General features: G+C 35.7%; 1 protein-coding gene across 2 annotated transcripts in view; it reads left to right on the top strand.

The window, feature by feature from the left end:
- Ascc3 (activating signal cointegrator 1 complex subunit 3) overlaps positions 1-19,762 on the top strand; it is a 317,613-nt gene that overhangs the window by 279,376 nt on the left and 18,475 nt on the right. For both annotated transcript variants that reach the window (XM_048449042.3, XM_048449043.3), the window contains exon 37: positions 10,694-10,918. In XM_048449042.3, the coding sequence (XP_048304999.3) occupies positions 10,694-10,918 (225 nt within the window). The remainder of the gene's footprint in view (positions 1-10,693; positions 10,919-19,762) is intronic.

Below are 19,762 nucleotides of genomic sequence, written 5' to 3'. Positions count from 1 at the left end.
ATTTCAATTGCATGTGGTGTTTGAAACAAGGGAAAACCCATTCCTAGTATTGGAATTTTATTTGTTAGCATATATGTCCACTTGGGGCCTTGTCTCCCCCATTATATGGTAACTCCATTTAAATTATTTTTATCTATTATTAAAATTTTTCTAGAGTAATAGACTTCAGTATGGATTTTCAAAAGGCCTTTGGTAATAGATGTCCCTCTCAATATTCCCTTTATCCTCTCCCACCATTCCTCTCCCCATTTATTCTTCAGTCCCCATTTTCCTTTTATAACACTCTATTTTATTTCCCTTTCCTTGGGAGATCACCCTGTTCCTCCCTGGTGCTTTACCAACTACCTAATGTCTGTGCATATCATAAATGAAGCACACATATCTGAAACTTGAAAACTAACATCCACATATAAGACGAAGCCTACAGTGTCTATCTGTCTGACTCTAAATTGCTTTACTTGGTATGATGGTTTCTAGTCCATCTATTTATTGAAATTTTCACTTAACAATTTTATAATATCTCGTGTAAATGAATACATTTTCATTATCTAATCCTCAGTTGATGGACATTTAGAATATTTTCAATGCCTAGCTATTATGAATAGAGCAACATTGAATGTAAGTGAACATTTATTTATCTATAGTATTTTTTAATTTTTTATTATTTTTTAAAAAGAAAACAAACTATCTTTTTTCATTTTACATACCAATCCTAGTTTCCACTCCCTCCCCTCATCCCATTCCTGACCCCCTCCCCAACCTCCTGTCCATTACTCAGAGATGGTAAGGCACATTGCTTTGGAAAAGGTCCAAAGCCCTCCCTACTATATCTAGGCTGAGCAAGGTGTTCATCGAAAGAGAATAGGTTCCAGAAAGCCAGTACAAACAGTAGAGATAAATCCTGGAACCACTACCGGTGACCCCGCAATCTACTCCAGCCATATAACTGTCACCCACATTCATAGGGACTAGTTTGAACCTATGCTGTTTCCTTCCCTGTCTGGCTGGAGTTGGTGAGCTCCCATTAGCTCAGATAAACTATTTCAGGGGGTGTCCCCATCATGATCTTGACCTCTTTGCTCATTTCCTCACTCCTCCCACACTTCAACTGGCCTGTGGAAGCTCAGTCCAGTGCTACGATGCAGGTCAATGCTTCTCTTTCCATCAGTTGCTAAATGAAGGTTCTATGGTGTTATTTAAGCTATTCATCAATCTGACTATAGGACGAGGCCAGTTCAGGCACTCTCTTCTCTATTGCTTAGAATCTTAGCTGGGGTCATCCTTGTAGACTCCTGGGAATTTGTCTAGAGCCAGGTTTCTTGCTAGCCACATAATTGCTCCCTCAATCAAAATATCTCTTTCCTTGCTCTCATCTCCATCCTCCATCTCTGCTATCCAGTTCCCTCAAGTTCTCCTCATCCTCATTTTCCCCTTCCCCCCTCCCTACTCTCCCAACCCCATGCTTCCAATTTTGTCAGGCAATCTTGTCTATTTCCCCTTTACAGGTGGATCTATATATGTTTTACTTAGGGCTCATCTTGTTTCTTAGCTTCTCTAGGATCATGAATTCAATATCCTTTGCTTTACACCTAGTATCCACTTATGATTGAGTACATACCATGTTCATCTTTCTGGGTATGGGTTACATCACTCAGGATGGTTTTTTTTTCTAGTTCCATCTATTTACATGCAAATCTCAAGATGTCATTGATTTTTACTGCTAAGTAGTACTCTAATGTGTAAACGTACAAATTTCCTTTATCCATTCTTTAGTTGAGGATTATCTAGATTGTTTCCAGGTTCTGGTTATTACAAATAATGCTGCTATTAACATAATTGAACAAATGTCCTTATAGTATGATTGAGAATATTTTGGGTATATGCCCAAGAGTGGTATGCTGTATCTTGAGGTAAATTGATTCTTAATTTTCTGAGAAACCACCATACTGATTTCCAAAGTAGTTGTAAATGTTTGCATTCCTAACAGTAATGGAAGAGTGTTCCCCTTATTCCACATCCTCTTCAGCATGAACTTTTTTTTTTTTTTTTTTTGATCATGGGCATTCTGAATGGTGTAAGATGGTATCTCGGTTGTTTTGATTTGCATTTCCCTGATGGCTAAGGATGTTGAACATTTCCTTAAGTGTCTTTCAGCCATTTGAGATTCTTGTGTTGAGAATTCTCTGTTTAGTTCTGTACCCATTTTTAATAGGGTTATTTGAGATTTTGATGTCTAATTTCTTGAGTTATTTATATATTTTAGATATCATTTCTCTGTTTGATGTGGGGTTGGTGAAGATCTTTTCCCATTCAGTAGGCTGCCTTTTTGTCTTATTGACTGTGTCCTTTGCTTTACAGAAGCTTCTCAGTTTCAGGAGGTCCCATTTATTTATTGTTGCTCTCAGTGACTGTGCTGCTGGTATTATATTTAGGAAGTGGTCTCCTGTGCCTATGCATTGAAAGTTACTTCCCACTTTCTCTTTTATCAGGTTCAGTGTGGTCAGATTTATATTGAGGTCTTTAAACCCCTTAGACTTGAGTTTTGTGCATGGGGATAGATATGAATCTATTTTCATTCTTCTACAGATTGACATCCAGTTATGCCAGCACCATTTGATGAAGATGCTTTCTTTGTATAATTTTTAGCTTCTTTGTAGAAAATCAGATGTTCATAGGTGTGTGGATTAATATCTAAGTCTTCTATTCAATTCCATTGGTCCACCTGTCTGTTTTTGTGCCAGTACCAAGCTGTAGCTGAATAATAGAGCTTGATGTCATGGATGGTGATGTACAAGACTGTTTTGGCTATCTGGAGTTTTTTGCTTTTCCATATGAAGTTGAGTACTGTTCTTGCAGGATCTGTGAACAATTTTGCTGCAATTTTGATGACTATTGCGTTGAATCTGTAGATTGCCTTTGGTAGGGTTGCCATTTTTATTGTTGATCATACTTATCCAAGACCAGGGGAGATCTTTCCATTTTCTGTTATCTTCTTCAATTTCTTTTTCAAAGAATTAAACTTCTTGTCGAACAGGTCTTTCCCTTTTTGGTTAATGTTACCCCCAAGATATTTTATGTTATTTGTGGATATTATGAAGAATGATATTTCTCTGATTTCTTTCTCAACTTCTTTATCATTTGTATATAGAAGGGATACTGATTTTGTTTAAGTTGGTCTTGTATCCTGCCACATTACTAAAGGTATTTATCAGCTGTATAAGTTCCCTAGTAGAGTTTTGGGGGTCACTCTTTTATACTATCATATATCTACAAATAATAAAAGTTTGGCTTCTTCCTTTACAATTTAAATCCCTTTCATCTCCTTTTGTTGTCTTATTGCTCTAGCCAGAACTTCAGGAACTATGTTGAATAGAATGGAGAGAGTGGACAGCCTTGTCTTGTTCCTGATTTTAGTGGAATTACTTTGAGTTTCTCTCCATTCAATTTGATGTTGGCTGTCCACTTGCTGTATATTGCTTTTATTATGTTTAGACATGTTCCTTGTATCCCTGGTCTCTCCAAGACCTTTTATCATAGAGGGGTATTGATTTTGTTGAATACTTTTCCATTTTTCTTTTTTGTTCAGTCTTGGGTCTGGAAACTTCATTTGGTGACAGGAGATGACAAAGTGAAACTCTGTTTCCTTCATTATTTGACAATTTCATTTTGAATGCCCTCTCATATGTACATATTTTAGGAAGCTCTACTGTATTAGGTTTTAATACTACACATCATATAACCCTTAATTTTAGCTTTCTCTTCCTGTATTTCCACCCTCATCCTCCCTTACTCCTCTTGACCCTTCCATTCCAGTCCTATCCCTATACATCCTAACTACCTCTAACAGTTCTGTTTCCCATCCCTAATGAGTTATGTCCCTGCTAGTCCCTTGCATTTTATATGACTTCTGTGGTTCTACATATTGCAGCTTGATTATCATTGACTTAACAGTGACTATCCACATATAAATGAATACAAACCATGTCTGTCATTGAGGGTCTGCAATACCTCATTCAGGATGATTTTGTTTTCTAGTTCCACCCTTTTATCTATAGATTTCTTGATTTAATCTTCTGTTGACTAAAACTCCACTATGTAAATGATCTGATTTTATGTTGAGCTCTTTGGTGGGTTTGGAGTTTAGTTTTCTGCAAGGTGATAACTATAGATCTGTTTTGGATTCTTCTACAAGCTGACATCCAATTTGATCATCACCATTTGTTGGAGATAATGTCTTTTTTTCAACATGTATTTCTGACCTCTTTATTAGAATTCAGGTGTCCATAGGTATGTGGACTTACGTCTGGTTCTTCAGTCAGTTCCATTGATCAATGTATTTTCTTTGTGTCATAATGTTTTTATTTCTAAAGCTCTGTAGTATAACTTGAATTTGGGCATGCCATTAATTTTTCAGGATTCTTTTTTTTAAAAAATATTTATTTATTTATTATGTATACAATATTCTTTCTGTGTGTATGTCTGCAGGCCAGAAGAGGGCACCAGACCTCATTACAGATGGTTGTGAGCCACCATGTGGTTGCTAGGAATTGAACTCAGGACCTTTGGAAGAGCAGGCAATGCTCTTAATCTCTGAGCCATCTCTCCAGCCCCTTCAGGATTCTTTTATCCTGGGTTTTCTTTGATTCCATATGAAGGTGAAAATTGAGTTTTCAAGATTTGTGAAGAATTTTGTTGGAATTTTAGTGGGAATTGCATTGCATATGTAGATTGCTTTTGGTAGGGTGCCCATGTTTGCTATATTATTTTACCAATCTGTAGGCATGGACAGTCTTTCCACCTTCTGATATCTTCTTCAGTTTCTTTGTTCAGTGTCTTCACGTTTTTATCATACAGGTCAAAGACATAGAAAATATTTTTAGCAAAATCATATAAGAGAGATTTCGCTAATCTTAAGAAAGAGATGCCTCTCAAGGCACAGAAGCATATAGAACACAAAAATTAGGCAGGACCAGAAAAAAAAACTTCTCATGACACATAATAATCAAAACATGAAATGTGAAGAACAAAGAAAGCATATTTGAGCTGCAAGAGAAAAGGCCTAACATTTCAGTGGAGATTCTGAAAGCCAGAAGAGCCTATGCTACAAGCTCTGAGAGACCACAACCAAGACTACTTAGTTGAAGGGGGGGGACATTTCAAGATTTAAAAAAATATTAAGCAATTTTTGTCTACCAATTAACCTGTACAGAAAGCTCAAGATGGAAAACTAAGTCTGAAGAGGTTAACTCTACCCTATAGAACACAGAAATAAAGATTCCCAGAGCAGTTAATCAAGTGGGGCGGAGGGCACACCACAAGAGCAAAATAACAGGAATTAATAAATACTGCTCAATAATAACCCTGAATATTATTATCAACAATTATCCTTTTTAATGTATTTATTATATATAGCATGTATGCCTGCATGCCAGATGGGGACACCAGATCTTATTATAGATGGTTGTAAGCCAACATGTGGTTACTGGAAATTAAACTCAGAACCTCTGGAAGAACAGCCAGTGCTCTTAACCTCTAAGCTATCTCTTCAGCCACAGTAACTATTTTTAATAATTGTTTATCATTTAATTGAGAATTGTTTTTATTATTATTCTCAAATCCCCTATAACAAAGAAACAGAATAAAGACAAAAGTTGGATTAGAAAGTAGAATCTTTTTTCTTCTTCCCAGAAGAAAAAAATAATTCTTTTGAATGAAAGGATTAAAAAAAAGTATTTCAAACAAATGGAACCAAGAAGCAAGCAAGCATAGCTCTTTTAATATTGGACAAAATTGGCTTCAAACTAAAGTGAATCAGAAAATTTAGTGAAGGTACAATATGCTCATTAAAGGAAATCCACCAAAAACATAATATTACACTTATAAACACTTATGCACCAAACACAAGGTCATCTAACTTTATAAAAGGATCACTATTACATTTAAAATCATACATTGACCCTTACACAGTCATAGTGAATGACTTCAATACCTCACTCTCACTAATAAAAAAGTCATCCAGAGAGACTTTACTAACCAAAGAAATTATGAAGTTAAATATCATAAATCAAATGGTCATAATACAGAATATTCCATTTGACACTAAAAACTACACTTTCTTCTCAGTAGCTCATGAAACTTTCTCCAAAATGGACCAAATATTAGGATACAAGGCAACTCTTACCAGATACAGAAAAATTAAATGAACATTCTTCATCCTGTTCAATTGCCATGGATTAAGGTGAATATCAACAATACTAAAAATGACAGAAAGGAAACAATCTCATGTAAACTCAACAACTTGCTACTGAATGAAAGTTGGGTAGAGACAGAAATCAAGATGGAAATTCAAGTTTTGTTTTTCCTTTTTTCCAAAACTGAATGAAAATAAAAACACAACATACCTAAACCTATAGGGCACAGTAAGGCTGTTCTAAGTGGAGGTTCACATGAAAAAAACAAGGGATCTCATATTAATGACTTAATGATACACTTGAAACCTTTAGAAAAACAAGAAGAAATAATACCCCAAAAGAATAGATAGAAATAAATAATCAAACTCAGGGCTGAAATCAATGAAATGAAATCAAAACCAAAAACAATACAAATAATCAATGAAATTAAGAGTTGCTTTCTATAAAAAAATAGTTTAACAAGATTGACAGACCTCTAACCAAATTAACCAAAAGAGAGAGGGGGATCCAAATTAATAGTCAGAGGTGAGAAGGGAGCCATTACAACAAACACTGAAGAAATCCAGAGAACTTAAGGACATACTTTAAAAATCTGTATTCTACCAAAATGGAAAAAAATGGATAAATTTCCTGTTATATTTGACTCAACAAAGTGACACAAAGAAGAAATAAACAGTTTAAAGAGGTCAATAGCCATAATGAAATAGAAATGGTATTTAGAAATCTCCTAACTAGTAAAAACCCAGGGTCAGATAAATTCATCACAATATTCTACCAGACCTTCAAAGAACTAATGGTCTTCTTTATGCTTTGTCCTCACTCTACAATTCCTCTGTCTCTGAAATTAAAATTGCCATTATCCTGTTACAACTGATATTACCATGGCATATCTTTTTTATCTTTCCTTTTGTTTCAGTATTATCCATTTCTTTACATTGTATATAGGCCAGATGTAGTTGATTTGTTGTTATTCAAGTAATTTTTGACTTTGATTATGGTTATCTAACCCATTTATAATTAACATGATTGTTGGTATGCTTCAGATTTGAATGTATAATCTAAAATGTTTGTTTTCTAGAAATTTTATTTTCTGGCATGAATATATACTTTATATGCATCATTATTCTTTGATCTTCTTGTTGGTTTTTTTTTTTAAGTTTTTTGGGAGAGGAGCTATAGTTGGATGTGAGTTTCTGTTCTGCCCCATTCCGCAGCTGCTTCCCAAATTACCACACAGGAGACTTATATTAATTATAATGTTTGGCTGCTAGCTCAGGTTTATTACTAACCAACTCTTATGCTTAAATTAATCAATAATTCTTATCTATGCTTAACCGTGTGGCTTTGTACATTTGCTAGCATTCTCATCTTGCTTTCTCAGCATCTGACTGGTGACTCCTGACTCCACCCTTACTCTTCACAGAATTCTCCTAGTCTGCTTGCCCGACCTGTACTTCCTGACTGGCTACTGGCCAATTACCATTTTATTAAGCTAATTCAAGTGACAAATTTTGGCAGTATACAAGAATTTCCCCCTTTTTATCTCCCAAGCCTATGTATATTTTAAATACACTGTAAACAATTTAGAGCTTGGTTTTTTTTCCGTCTAGATCTTTATCTGATCATATGAGAGTTTAATCTGCTAAACAGACATGGCCATCCATGATTAAAGTGACTGGTTCCATTCATTTGCTTGGCTTCCTGAGGGTCTCGCTTAATGGTGGGGTACTGCCAGCTGCTCATAAGCTCAATATAAGTGTTTGGTAGCAGTGTCTCTTAAAAGAGCCACATGGTTTTTGCTACTAATGCTGAGTCAGAAGGCTTCTTAAAGGAGCTGTACCTTTGTTTGCCTCTAGCAAACAGAGCCCACCCAAGAAAATGCTACTACCAAGAAGCCATACTTGACTCTGTTCTTTTGTGTTTAGAATTCCTTTTGTAGCCTTTGTCAGGTTTTATGTGGAAGTACTTGCCAAACATTTTAGCACCACATGTAGTTGGAAGAAGAGTTTCTGTCCTGCCCTATAGTCTGCTTGCCTCACCTATACTTCCTGCCTGGCAACTAACCAATCAGTGTTTTATTAAACCAATTTAAGTAGTTTGCAAAGTAAGATATGGCTTCAGCATTTTCCCCAGTATCTGACTCTGTTCTTTTATTATTCAAACCCAATAGAACTCATGCTACAGGGAACAGGGCGTGTTTCATAGATTATTTCTTATCTTCTAGGTTTATTTGTTGGTTATAACTTGTGTTTTCCTATTTTAGTTGTACTTTTTAGGATTTATAATACATTTTTAGCTGAACATTCCGATTTTCAAATGATGCTGTATTTCTTTTGGTTTTGGGTGTTGTTGTTGTTGTTGTTGTTGTTGTTGTTGTTGTTGTTTGAGACAATATGTCTCTGTTTAACAGTCCTGACTATCCTGGAACTAGCTCTGTAAACCAGACTAGCCTCAAACTCATTGAGATCTGCCTGCCTCTGCCTCCCAAGTGCTGGGATTAAAGGCATGTGCCACCACCGCCCTGCACATATTGTATTTCTTTATTAGTCATAAAAGAACCATATTCTTTCCATTTTTCTCCTACTAAAAATAATGCTTTTTAATCATCTAGTTTACTTTTTTATGTGTTAGAAACTGCATTGCACATACATTATTTTTGTTTGGAATGATTGTCACTCAGTGTGTCTTTGCTAATTTTACTGTTTGTTAGTTCCTTATTATTTTGCATAGATGTTTTTTCTCCTTGTTACAGATTCTGTTTACCTGCTTTATTTTGCTTGACTAGTAATCATTAATTAGATGCAAATTTCTTCACCTTCAAGAATTTTTATAAACCTATAAATCTTTCTGAGCCTTGTTCTAGAATTCAGTTAATTTACTTGGAAGCATGTGATTCCTTTATATGTTGCTTTTGTGATTCCCTTTTAGGCAGGTCCAGAGTAGTACTCACTGTATAGCTGATTATCCCCCAATCCGCAGGCAAACCATCTCTACCCTGTAGCCTGTGGACTGTGAATGTTTCTGCTCTGTGCAGTAGCAATAAAAGTTAGTTCAGACACTGTTTCAGTATGAGACGTTGTTTTTTTAAGTCCATGTTTTTTGAATGAATTTTTTTTTCTCTCACAACTTTAGGTAATTTTCTAACATACATTCTCTAAATCAGTTGTTATCAGCCTTCTTAATGCTGTGACTCTGTAATACAGTTCCTCGGGCTGTACTGAACCCAAACCATAAAATTATTTTCACTGGTACTGCACAACTGTTCTCCAACCTGTGAAAAGGTCGTCTAGACAATATTTTGATGGAGACTCAAAGAGGAGTTCGATTTCTGGAGCTCATGAGCACCTCCTTATCTATTTCCTCACCCTTGGTGTCTATTTTCTCTAGTACTAATGCATAAACTTTAGCTACCTTCATCTCTGTAGATTTACAACTCCATCTCCTTGTCTGCTTGGATTGTGCTTTTCTAAAATACATCCTGGAAAGCCTCTACACTGTAAGCTAGACAACAGTAAGGCTAAACCTAGCTTGGTTCCTAAACATCAAGTATTCCATGGCCAGTACCTTGAGAGTCACTGCTTCATATGCTTTGTTCTTTCCATATTAACCAAATGTTATGAAACCATTGGTAACATTAACCCATCCCTGATGCCACATATGGAATTGAACTTTCATATTGGCCCAGTAGGCTGAATCTCAACTACATATTTGAAAAAAATAAGATTTTTTTATTCACAAAAAATATTTTAAGTAAGTAGATTAATCTGCTTTTAATGGAACATGCTACTTACTTTTAGGCTTTTGTCTCTATCATGTCAGTCATAAGTACCTATAGAAGTTTCTAAAAAAAATCATTAATAAATTAGCATTTAGTACACAATAATTTGATGATCCTGTTCTATGCCCTTTGCTCACTCCACTAGTCCCATTCCTGATTCTTTTTCCAGCACTGCTTTGTTTGTCCCACTCTTGAAAGATCAAAAGCGTCACTTTTCATAAAAAATACATGAAGAAGTAGGTTGCCCAAACTGAAATACTCCGTAGTGTTCTGTTCTTAGCATAGCATAGCATTCATTACACTTTACGAAACTGTCTGTTTTCCCTAGTGGGAACACAGGTTCTCATTCACTGGTGTGGCCCCACTCTCATAATAGTATAGCACCTAGTAGATCCTCTGATTTTTTTTTTTAACTTTTTAAAAACAAGTGTGTCTTCATGGATTTCAAATATACATTATTATTTTTAGTTATGTATTAATGATAGTATTAAGTTAAATAAGGCTTGAAGGGATATGGTTATTTGTGTTTTTTCTAAATCATGTTTTAAACATCATCAAGTAAAGTGTATTAATCAAAACTAGTGTATTAATCAACCGGTACAATACTTGCCTGGCATGTGCAATGCCCTGGGTTCATTTCTCAGATCACAAAAATAATATCACTGAGAAGTACATTAATTATTGTGTTTCTAATCATTAAGTTGAAATTTATTTTGTTTTACAGGATGCAGAAGAATACACAGACTTGCCAGTAAGACACAATGAGGACCACACAAACAGCGAATTGGCCAAATGTCTTCCCATTGAATTAAATCCTCACTCATTTGACAGTCCTCACACCAAGGCGCATCTCTTGCTTCAGGCACATCTCAGCCGAGCCATGCTGCCCTGCCCAGATTATGACACTGATACCAAAACGGTCTTAGACCAAGCTCTCAGAGTATGTCAGGTATGACAGCCTTTCTGATATCTTATTACGTGTAAGACTATTTTATTCTAGCATTGTTGAGAAATACCTGGTGAGTCAAATCAGTACCTTTCTAAGGAAAAACAAATGTAGTTATATTATAAAACCAGTTACAGCCAATCATGGTAGCACATGCCTTTAATGCCAGCACTCTTTGAAGCTAGCCTGTCTATACTACAAAGCAAGTTCCAGGACAGTCAGGGCTGTTATACAGAGAAACCATGTCTCAAAAAAAAACTAAAAACTAAAACCAGTTCAGTCACATTTAACCAGAATATACTGAAGGAGAAGTGTATGCCTAGAACATTATATGCATAGGACATATAGTAATAAAAAAGGAAGTATCCATATTTTAATGACTCAAGATGTCAAAGGCTAATAGTAAAAAATATAAGTCAAGGCAAGTGTCATGGCACTCACCTGTAATCCCAGCACTTCAGTAGCAGAGACAGGAGAATCTTGAGTTTGCAGCCAACCCGAGCCATATAAAAGGTGGACTCTATCCTGGCTACCTAGTGAAACTCTGTCTCTAAAATTGAGTGGGGAAGGTGAAGTCCTTGAGCCCTGGGTGGGGTATATTCTCCACAGAGAAGCAGTTACTGAAGCTTTCCTATAGGAAGCCACCTGGTTTACTTAGAAAATCAAAATGGCTATTGAAAACATTGAAAAGAGGTGGATAGAAATAGCACAGAAAGAGGTAGAAGAAGAGATTATGGAGAAAGTAGTAACCTATGCAGAGAGGAGCTAAAGCTTAATGTGGGTTTTAGACTTCACTCTAAAGAGGGAAGCATTGAAGCATTGGTTCATTAGTGATATTCGTAATACCTCAAATATTCTCAAATATTCAATAACTCACTTAAAGATAATAGTAGTACTCCCATGTTAACATAATTTTTATAAAAAAAATAGTTACTTTCTGAACCCACAAAAAATAGTGAAAACTGTACTCGTGTTTTATATATTGTAAATGTTTTGATATCCAAAGTAATAAATGTCACCTAGACCCATTTATCTCCTTTTGTAATCAACACAAAGTGTTTGTTGCAGTGTTGTTTTATTGAAATATATAAAGAAAATCTACCCTTGCTGAGATGTAATTTAAATGAAAAATACTCTACCAGTTTTTTATATCATCATGAACATTAGAGTTTAAAACCCTATCAATAAGGTTTCTATACCTTGAATGCTCTAGAGTGAGACAAGGAATAGTATAGGTGTGGTAGATGAGAAGTGGTTTGATCCTAAATGGTTCTTGAATAACTTTTTTAAAGAGCAGGGTGAATGGACGAGAATTTTTAGCAGTCAGATAAAACTGAAGATGATTCAGGGTTTTCCAGCACAGCTGCAAGAAAGAAGCTGCCCTTGACTGGAGAAACCACAGGGAATTAAGTTTTGATGAAGGATGTACACTGACAAGATTGAATTATGAGAGATCTTGACTTTCTACATTTTACATTTTTTAACATTCCTGTCACAAAATGTGTAATTTTTAGAAGTCTTTTTACAGGTATATTAAGTCTATCTGAAGATGTCAGTACAAGGACATTCTTTAAAATGGTAAAGGTTCAAAAATAATCCAGGACCTCTTAAATTAATTATAATTATACTTTGTGACAGTTCTATTGATAAATATATATATGAAGAATTCCTACGTCTAAGAAAAATTCTAAGATGTTTTCACTGAGAGATTTTTACAGCACTTGTATCTGGGTGGCAGGTTTAGTATGCTTTTTATTTTCTGCTTTCTGCTCTTCTAAAATGCTTGCGTGCTTTTTAAAGAAACTTTGACATTTTTATTATTCTTTGTTTCTGGTTTTGTTGTTGTTATTGTCTTGAGACAGGGTCTTTCCGTGAAGCCCTGGGCATCTTGGAGATGTATGTAGATTATGTATGTAGATTATGGAGACTATGTAGATTAGGCTAGCCTTAAACTCACAAAGATCCATCCACCTCTGCCTTTCCACCTCTTTGCCTCTGCCTGTCTCCTGGAATTAAAAGCATATAACACACATTTTTATTATTCAAAAGTGTTACCATATAAAATAAGGTAAACACAGGATATCAAAAATTCAGAGGGAAATAAGCCTTTAACACATCAGTACTTTGTATACATTTTCGTAGCTGACACATGATCTACCTCTCTAGGAAGATGATTTACCATTCCTCATTAGTCACACTTCACAGGGTTAAAGTTCTAGGTTTTCAGCTCTGGCCCTGGATACTCATTTGTGTTTGCTATGGGTTTTTTTCATCCTTTCCACAAAGACAGTTAATGAACACTGGGGTCAGGAAGGCTTGCATGAAAGGTGCAGAAGTACATTTTATTCTTGCAAATAAATTGAGTACCATTATAGTCATCATCTAAATATCATGCACAGAATTTATCTTGCATAACCAACTCAGTAAAACTTTCCTTTTCCATATTCAGCCAAAGGATCCAGTTTCGGTCCAGGATCCAAAATTTTATTTGTTAACAAATGCTTAGTGTCCTTGACTATCTTAGCAATGATTTTGTAGTGCCCCACAATGTAAACTTGCCAGATGAGTACTTCCTTGTGATTGCATTCATATTCAGTATTTTGGCAAGAATACCACAACAGAGATGGTTTGCCCTGTTAATGTATCACATTCATACAGTTCATGACAGCAATGTAGCCGTTACTGATGATAGTAACTTTGACCACTTGAAGTAGTTTCCACTACCATCTATATCCTGAAGCTATGTTTTTCTTTAATAAATATATTTTAGGAAGTTATGCTTAGTTTATATCAGTATCCTGCTTCTCATTACGTTTTCTGTATTGTCTCTTTTCTCTCTCTCTCTCTCTGTGTGTGTGTGTGTGTGTGTGTGTGTGTGTGTGTGTGAGAGAGAGAGAGAGAGAGAGAGAGAGAGAGAGAGAGAGTAGGAGGGAGGGAGGGAGGGAGGGAGGGGAAACAATCTATAGATTTCTGCTAAAACATTTGAATCATGATGCCTGGTAGTTAGTTCCTTTACTTCTCCATTGGATTTTCTTACATTTGAACTTAATTCTTTTGTTTTATTTTTTCTTATTTTTTTCTTTCCTCAGTTCTTGTGTGTACTGTCATAGTATCTGTGAGTTCATTTGAGAATTAAATGTGTTGTCCTTAGAAAATACTGTTCCCTTGGAGTCATCCATTATTTCTGGCTCTTATAACCTTTAAGCCTCCTCTTCTACATAGTCCCCAGAACCTTGAGAGGGGAAGGGTATGATATAGACACCCCATTTAGGGCTATCTATTCCAAAGTCATTCATTCTGTGTGTTGTCCAATTGTAGATCTCTGTGTTAATTGCCATCTGCTGTAAAAAGCTTCTCTGATAAGGATTCAACAGTGTTCTGCTCTGTGGATATAGCAATATGTCGTTAGGAATTGTGCCACTATTGTTCTAATTGATATAGACGCCAGCAAGCAGGTCACTGGTGTAGCTTGCAGGGTTCATAACTGACTGAGATCAATCATTATGTTTCTCTTCCAATAGCATGTATATTAAATTCCAGCACTATAAATGTTAGTCAGTAGGGGTGAAGCTTCTAGTTGGATGTTAGCTCAACTTCTCCAACTTTGAGAAAACGGTGTCTTCAGTAGTGTCTTACCATCAGACTTTGATAGGTAACCAGTAGCATTGTCAGTACCCTGTAATGTTTCATTGGGGGAATATTGTCCTATTGCTTAGGACAATAATTCTAAAAGAAGCAACCCATTCCTAATAATTCCAAATATTTTAATTGGAAGTATGTGGTGTCTGGTTTGGGCACCTCTGCCCCTTTATATGCTAGATCCATTTAACTTCCATTTGCATATGTATATATTTTTGGAATCTTCTACAGTAGTAGGCTTACATGTGACTTTTTCAAGGCCTTTAGTTTAGTTGTCCTTTCCAATATTCCCTCTACTCTGCCCTTTATAGCACCTCAGGTTACTTTCTCTTCCTGGCCCCATACTAGCTACATTCTAGTTCTTTGTGGGTCTTCGTTACTTTGCTTAGGATCATGGTGATGTGGGACTCTGTATGCTGTGAATATGTTTTATTACTGTTGGTTAATAAAGAAGCTTCTTTGGCCTATGGCAGGGCAAAATAGAATTAGATGGGGAAAACTAAACTGAATGCAGGAAGAAAGAAGGCAGAGTCAGGGAGCCACCATGTAGCTGCCGAAGGAAAAAGAGACTGGAACCTTATCACGGCCTCATGATGATAGACAGATTAATAGAGATGGGTTAATTTAAGATGTAAGAGTTAGTTCATAAGAAGCCTGAGCTAGTAAGTCAAACAGTATTGTAGTTAATATAGTTTCTATGTGATTCCCAGTGAGGCAGCCGGAAAACCCAACTGTCATCTCTACTTACATGATTGTTTCAGCCTTCATCCATTTACCTGTGCATTTCATAATTTCATCTTAATAGCTGAATAATATTCCATTGTGTAATATATCACATTTTCACTCTCCATTCATTAGTTTATAGACATCTAGGCTGTTTCCAGTTTCAAGCTATTATGAATAGAGCAGCATTGAACATGGATGAACAAATATATTTTGTACATTTGTAGAATGTAGAGTCCTTTGGGTATGTGTCCAAGACTAGTATAGCTGTATCTTAAGGTAGATCTATTTTCAGATTTAAAAAATAATATTATTTTAACCAACTGCATAAATAGAAGAATGGAACATGTAATTATATTGTGATGACATACCTTTCTCTACTTAGATAAGTTCTTGAATTTACAAAAGCAAATCTTTAAAAGTTCATTGATATAGTTGTTGTTTAGCCTAAAGATAAAAAATGATGATGAGTTTTCATAAGTTTCTGGTAAGGTAAATGTATACCACACATCACATGACTCTATTTTCTATAACTCACATTAATTCTGAAAAGACAACATTTCATCTTCAATCTACTTTTTTCTATTTTGTTTTCTTTTCTTGATCTGCTTTAGGGTCTAATCTAGCCTAATGAGGTGAGTCTCCAACTGACTTAGTTCACATGCTAGCCTGAAGTCCTGATTCTCTAGCTTCCACCTTAGGAGTGGCGAAAATTACATTACAGGCTTATGTGCCTGCACTTCTCCATTGTTAGAGGTTGCAGTGGATCAAACATAGAGCCTGTGGTATGTTATAACTAGTGCACTACTCACTGTGCTACCTCCCCAGCTTCACTGCTGCTAAATATGCTAATGGATAAACAATACATGTGCTTCTGAAAGTATGTGTCCATATGTTAGAGTATGAGAAGAGGAGAGAATAAAATATCTGAGTTACATTCAATGCTACAAAAGGGGAAAATTGGAAAAAAAAGAAACAGTCTTTTGAATGAAAGTATAGTACAGTATAACTGTAAATGTTCTGTGTCTAGATTTTATTAGTAAATGATTCATTCCTGTTGTGGGGGTTACCTGTAAAAATACTTGATTTCCAAAGAATCAAATACCATAGAGGAAAGTGAGTATGTTTACCTGGTGCTCACTAGCATGGGCTTAGTGATTGGGAGTGCATTGAAAAATGTCACAATCATCTGAATGAGTGGGGTTTAGTCGTTTAGAGCCAAGTACAATTATCAGTGAAAGAAGTCCAGGTATTACCAAGCTTAAATACGAAGTACTTGGTGTAATCCTTAATCCAATACTTGTAAGAATGTTTTGATATTGCAAATGTTAGGTGAATCTACTGTATTCTTAGTTAAATCCTTTCCAATGTTAAATGCTTCTAATTAGACAAAATGAGATTTTCTTAAAGTAGGTAGCACAGTAGGTTTCAGAAGATCTCTCCAGGTCATTTTGATAAAAGTAAGATAAGTAGATTATTTGTAAGCAGTCTATCTGTTATTCCGGTCTGTGTTGAGGAGTGCTACACTATGGGAGGGTTTCAGAGCTAAAGTATATTGGGAACCTCTAATAGCTGGAGCATCACTGACTGGAAAGATGACATGCAGGAGATACCTGTTCATCATGAACAAATAAAACAAATATTTTGGCTTTTTTCTTTCTAGTTTCTTAATAGAAGATGGTAGGAAGGATAGGGAGGGGTGTGTGTGTGTGTGTGTGTGTGTGTTAAGTTTTCCCACGACCTAAAAGATTTTCGACTGCAAAATTTTGAATTGTCTACCAACACATGTAGTCCATTTACTATAAACATTTTTATGTGACCTTATCAAACTCGTAAGAGACCTGGGTAGAGTCTAATTTAGGCTGTTTTCTTGGCCAGACGGCCAAGGACCCCCTTTTTCCATAGAAGCCTTGTGAAATCTTGCTACTGCCTAAGAATTTAAAGCACATTATACTACATGAACTTAATCCTTAATGATTTTTTTCTTCCACAGGAAAAAATCTATACTACAGTGGGCATTCAGTCCAGATAGTCATAGTTTCATCTTAACTCTTCAGCACAATGACCAAAATCACCTAAAAAAAAGAAAAAAGAAAAAAAGAATCATCCTTGCTAGGCATGGACCAGAGCCCATGGGCTTAGCACTTCCAAAACTAACACAAATATGTATGTTTTGTGGTGTTAGACACCTTTATTTACTCCTGTGAATTTGCAAGCCCTCTCCCTTCAGGGAATGTAATATAATTTGGAAGGCTGTTTCCTCTGGCATAACTACCTGTAAGCTTTCATATGGCAGCTCAGGGATGATTTATTGACAGTGTGGTGCTGTCGTAAAGTAGCCTTCTATTCTCAGTTCCTCTCCTCACACCCACATAACAACCCTTTTCCCGGTTGGGGCTTTAGGAAATGAGTAATGCTTAACCCATTTGTGTGATCAATTCACTTAAGCAGCTACTGTGAAATGTTAATCACAACTTTAATTTGTACTGCATTAGCATTTTGATTAACTTGTAGGCTTGCTAGGACACTTGAAGCGCTTTTACTCATAGTTACAGCTCGGAAATGACTTTTTGATTAATTAAGTTTGTTAGACAGCAGCTGAGCTTCCTGAATGCTAACCTTCTGGGGGTCAAAGTTTAGGAGAAAGTTACAATGAACAACTGTTGCTACTGAAAAAAACATCTTATAAATGTACTTTCAGCATTTTAATTATTGACAAAATATTGTATCCTTATTTCACAGGATCTGAACCTTTAAATGACTATGCCTTTTTCTCCAGAAAGCTATTCTCAGGGGCCTTCCTGTCCTTGCAAAACTTCCAGGAGCTCGGAGCTAAGCAACGGGTTTGCTTACAGTCTTTGACATACAAGCTTCTACAATGAGTTTCTAGTTCATTTGTGTTTGAGGGTTTTTATTATTATTTCCGTATGCTTTTCATTTGAGAATAGTTTGCATTTTCAAGGAAGGTTGTCTAAAGCCTTGCTGCACTGAATGTTCTCAGTCTTGTCTGATCTTGGAAGCTCAGCAGAATCAGGCTTGGTTAATGCTTGAATGGGAGACTTCAGGAAAGGTTGTATTGAGTCCATGGGTGTTCAGTTCTGCTCTCTTCCGGGACAGTCTGCCCCGGGATAGCCTCTTCTGTTAATTGCATCACACATATTTTAGTGCAGTATATTTCTTATAAGTAATAAGCTTAAATCATTATTAATCAAAATCCATCTTTGTTCAGGTCTATTTAATATTTATATACTGTCATTCAGGATACTACATAAATTAGCCTGACTTTCTTTTCTCTCTTGACCTGTCTTAGCTATGATAGTTTCTCAGGCCTTGGTTTTATCATCTTCCTGTAGTGATTCTCACTCACATGATACTCCATTATTAACTTTGTTTCTCTACATTAATGTAACTTTCTCTCGTTTTGGATGAAATAAATATTTAAAATCGGGTAATAAAATATTATTTTTATGTTATTTAATTCGAGCAGAAATGGCAATGTTCTCTGTTATTTCAGCTATTGTCCTATTGGTGTGCTAATATGCTTGTGATCTCTTTATAATCAATATATACAGTAAGAGAGATGATAGGGTAGAGGAAGGGTTTCTCATAGGAAGAAAGAATCCAGGAAAAGAAGCCGTCTTCAGAATGCTGTATCATAGGCACATGGCTGGAGCAGCACATGCCAGACTCCACATGCTTTGCAGTCCAGATTTCTTAAAATGAAGTTTAGGTTCGTGGAGAAATCTTTATTAGACTTTTCCTTTGCTATTCTGTTTCACTGGTCTCTTGCCATACAGTGAAATTGACTTAATTGTATTAGTGCTCATTATTCAGTTTTATTTTCATTTACTCCAGAATGAATTCTGTTTCAAAAATAATGCCCAACGAGCTGATGTTTAAATACAACTATATGGAATAAAGCTAATTCACATGTTTCATTTTGAATCTTGTATTGGCAAAATTTATTCATAGACAGTAATTATTTAATTACATTATTTTGTTTAAAGTTAGTGTTCATTTCCTAGGTGTGGGTAAGTCAGCAAAGGTAATGGAATCTCATGCAGTGAGCACAGGTCTGAAATTGGAAAAATGAGACTAATCCTTACCTCCATCACTCTTCATGTGTGTTAGTTCATAGTCACTGACCTTCCGCAAGCTTCTCTTTTCTTATCTGTCTCACAGTTACTGTTGGTAAAGATTAAACTAGGTTATTTGTGAAACTTTTATAATCTGTATGCTTTGGTACAAATATTTTCATCATAATGTTTGCACACAGTATGACTTTGTATAATTTACCATTTGGGTAGTTTCACAATAATTACAGATTTCTATTACTTGATACTTTTAACTGTTCACTGTTTAATCTGCCGTCATAAAAGATGAGAAGAAAAACATTACATTTGGATAATTCAGTCCTTCATGCTACAATGAAACTTACTGGGTTTAGCTGTTCAAATCAAACTTGGGAAGCCTTGGGATTTTTGT

This window comes from Myodes glareolus, chromosome 1 (assembly GCF_982192425.1).
Source record: "Myodes glareolus chromosome 1, mMyoGla1.1, whole genome shotgun sequence".
Taxonomy (NCBI): domain Eukaryota; kingdom Metazoa; phylum Chordata; class Mammalia; order Rodentia; family Cricetidae; genus Myodes; species Myodes glareolus.
Note: the sequence above shows the minus strand (reverse complement) of the source record. Positions and strands in the feature narration are given on the sequence as shown.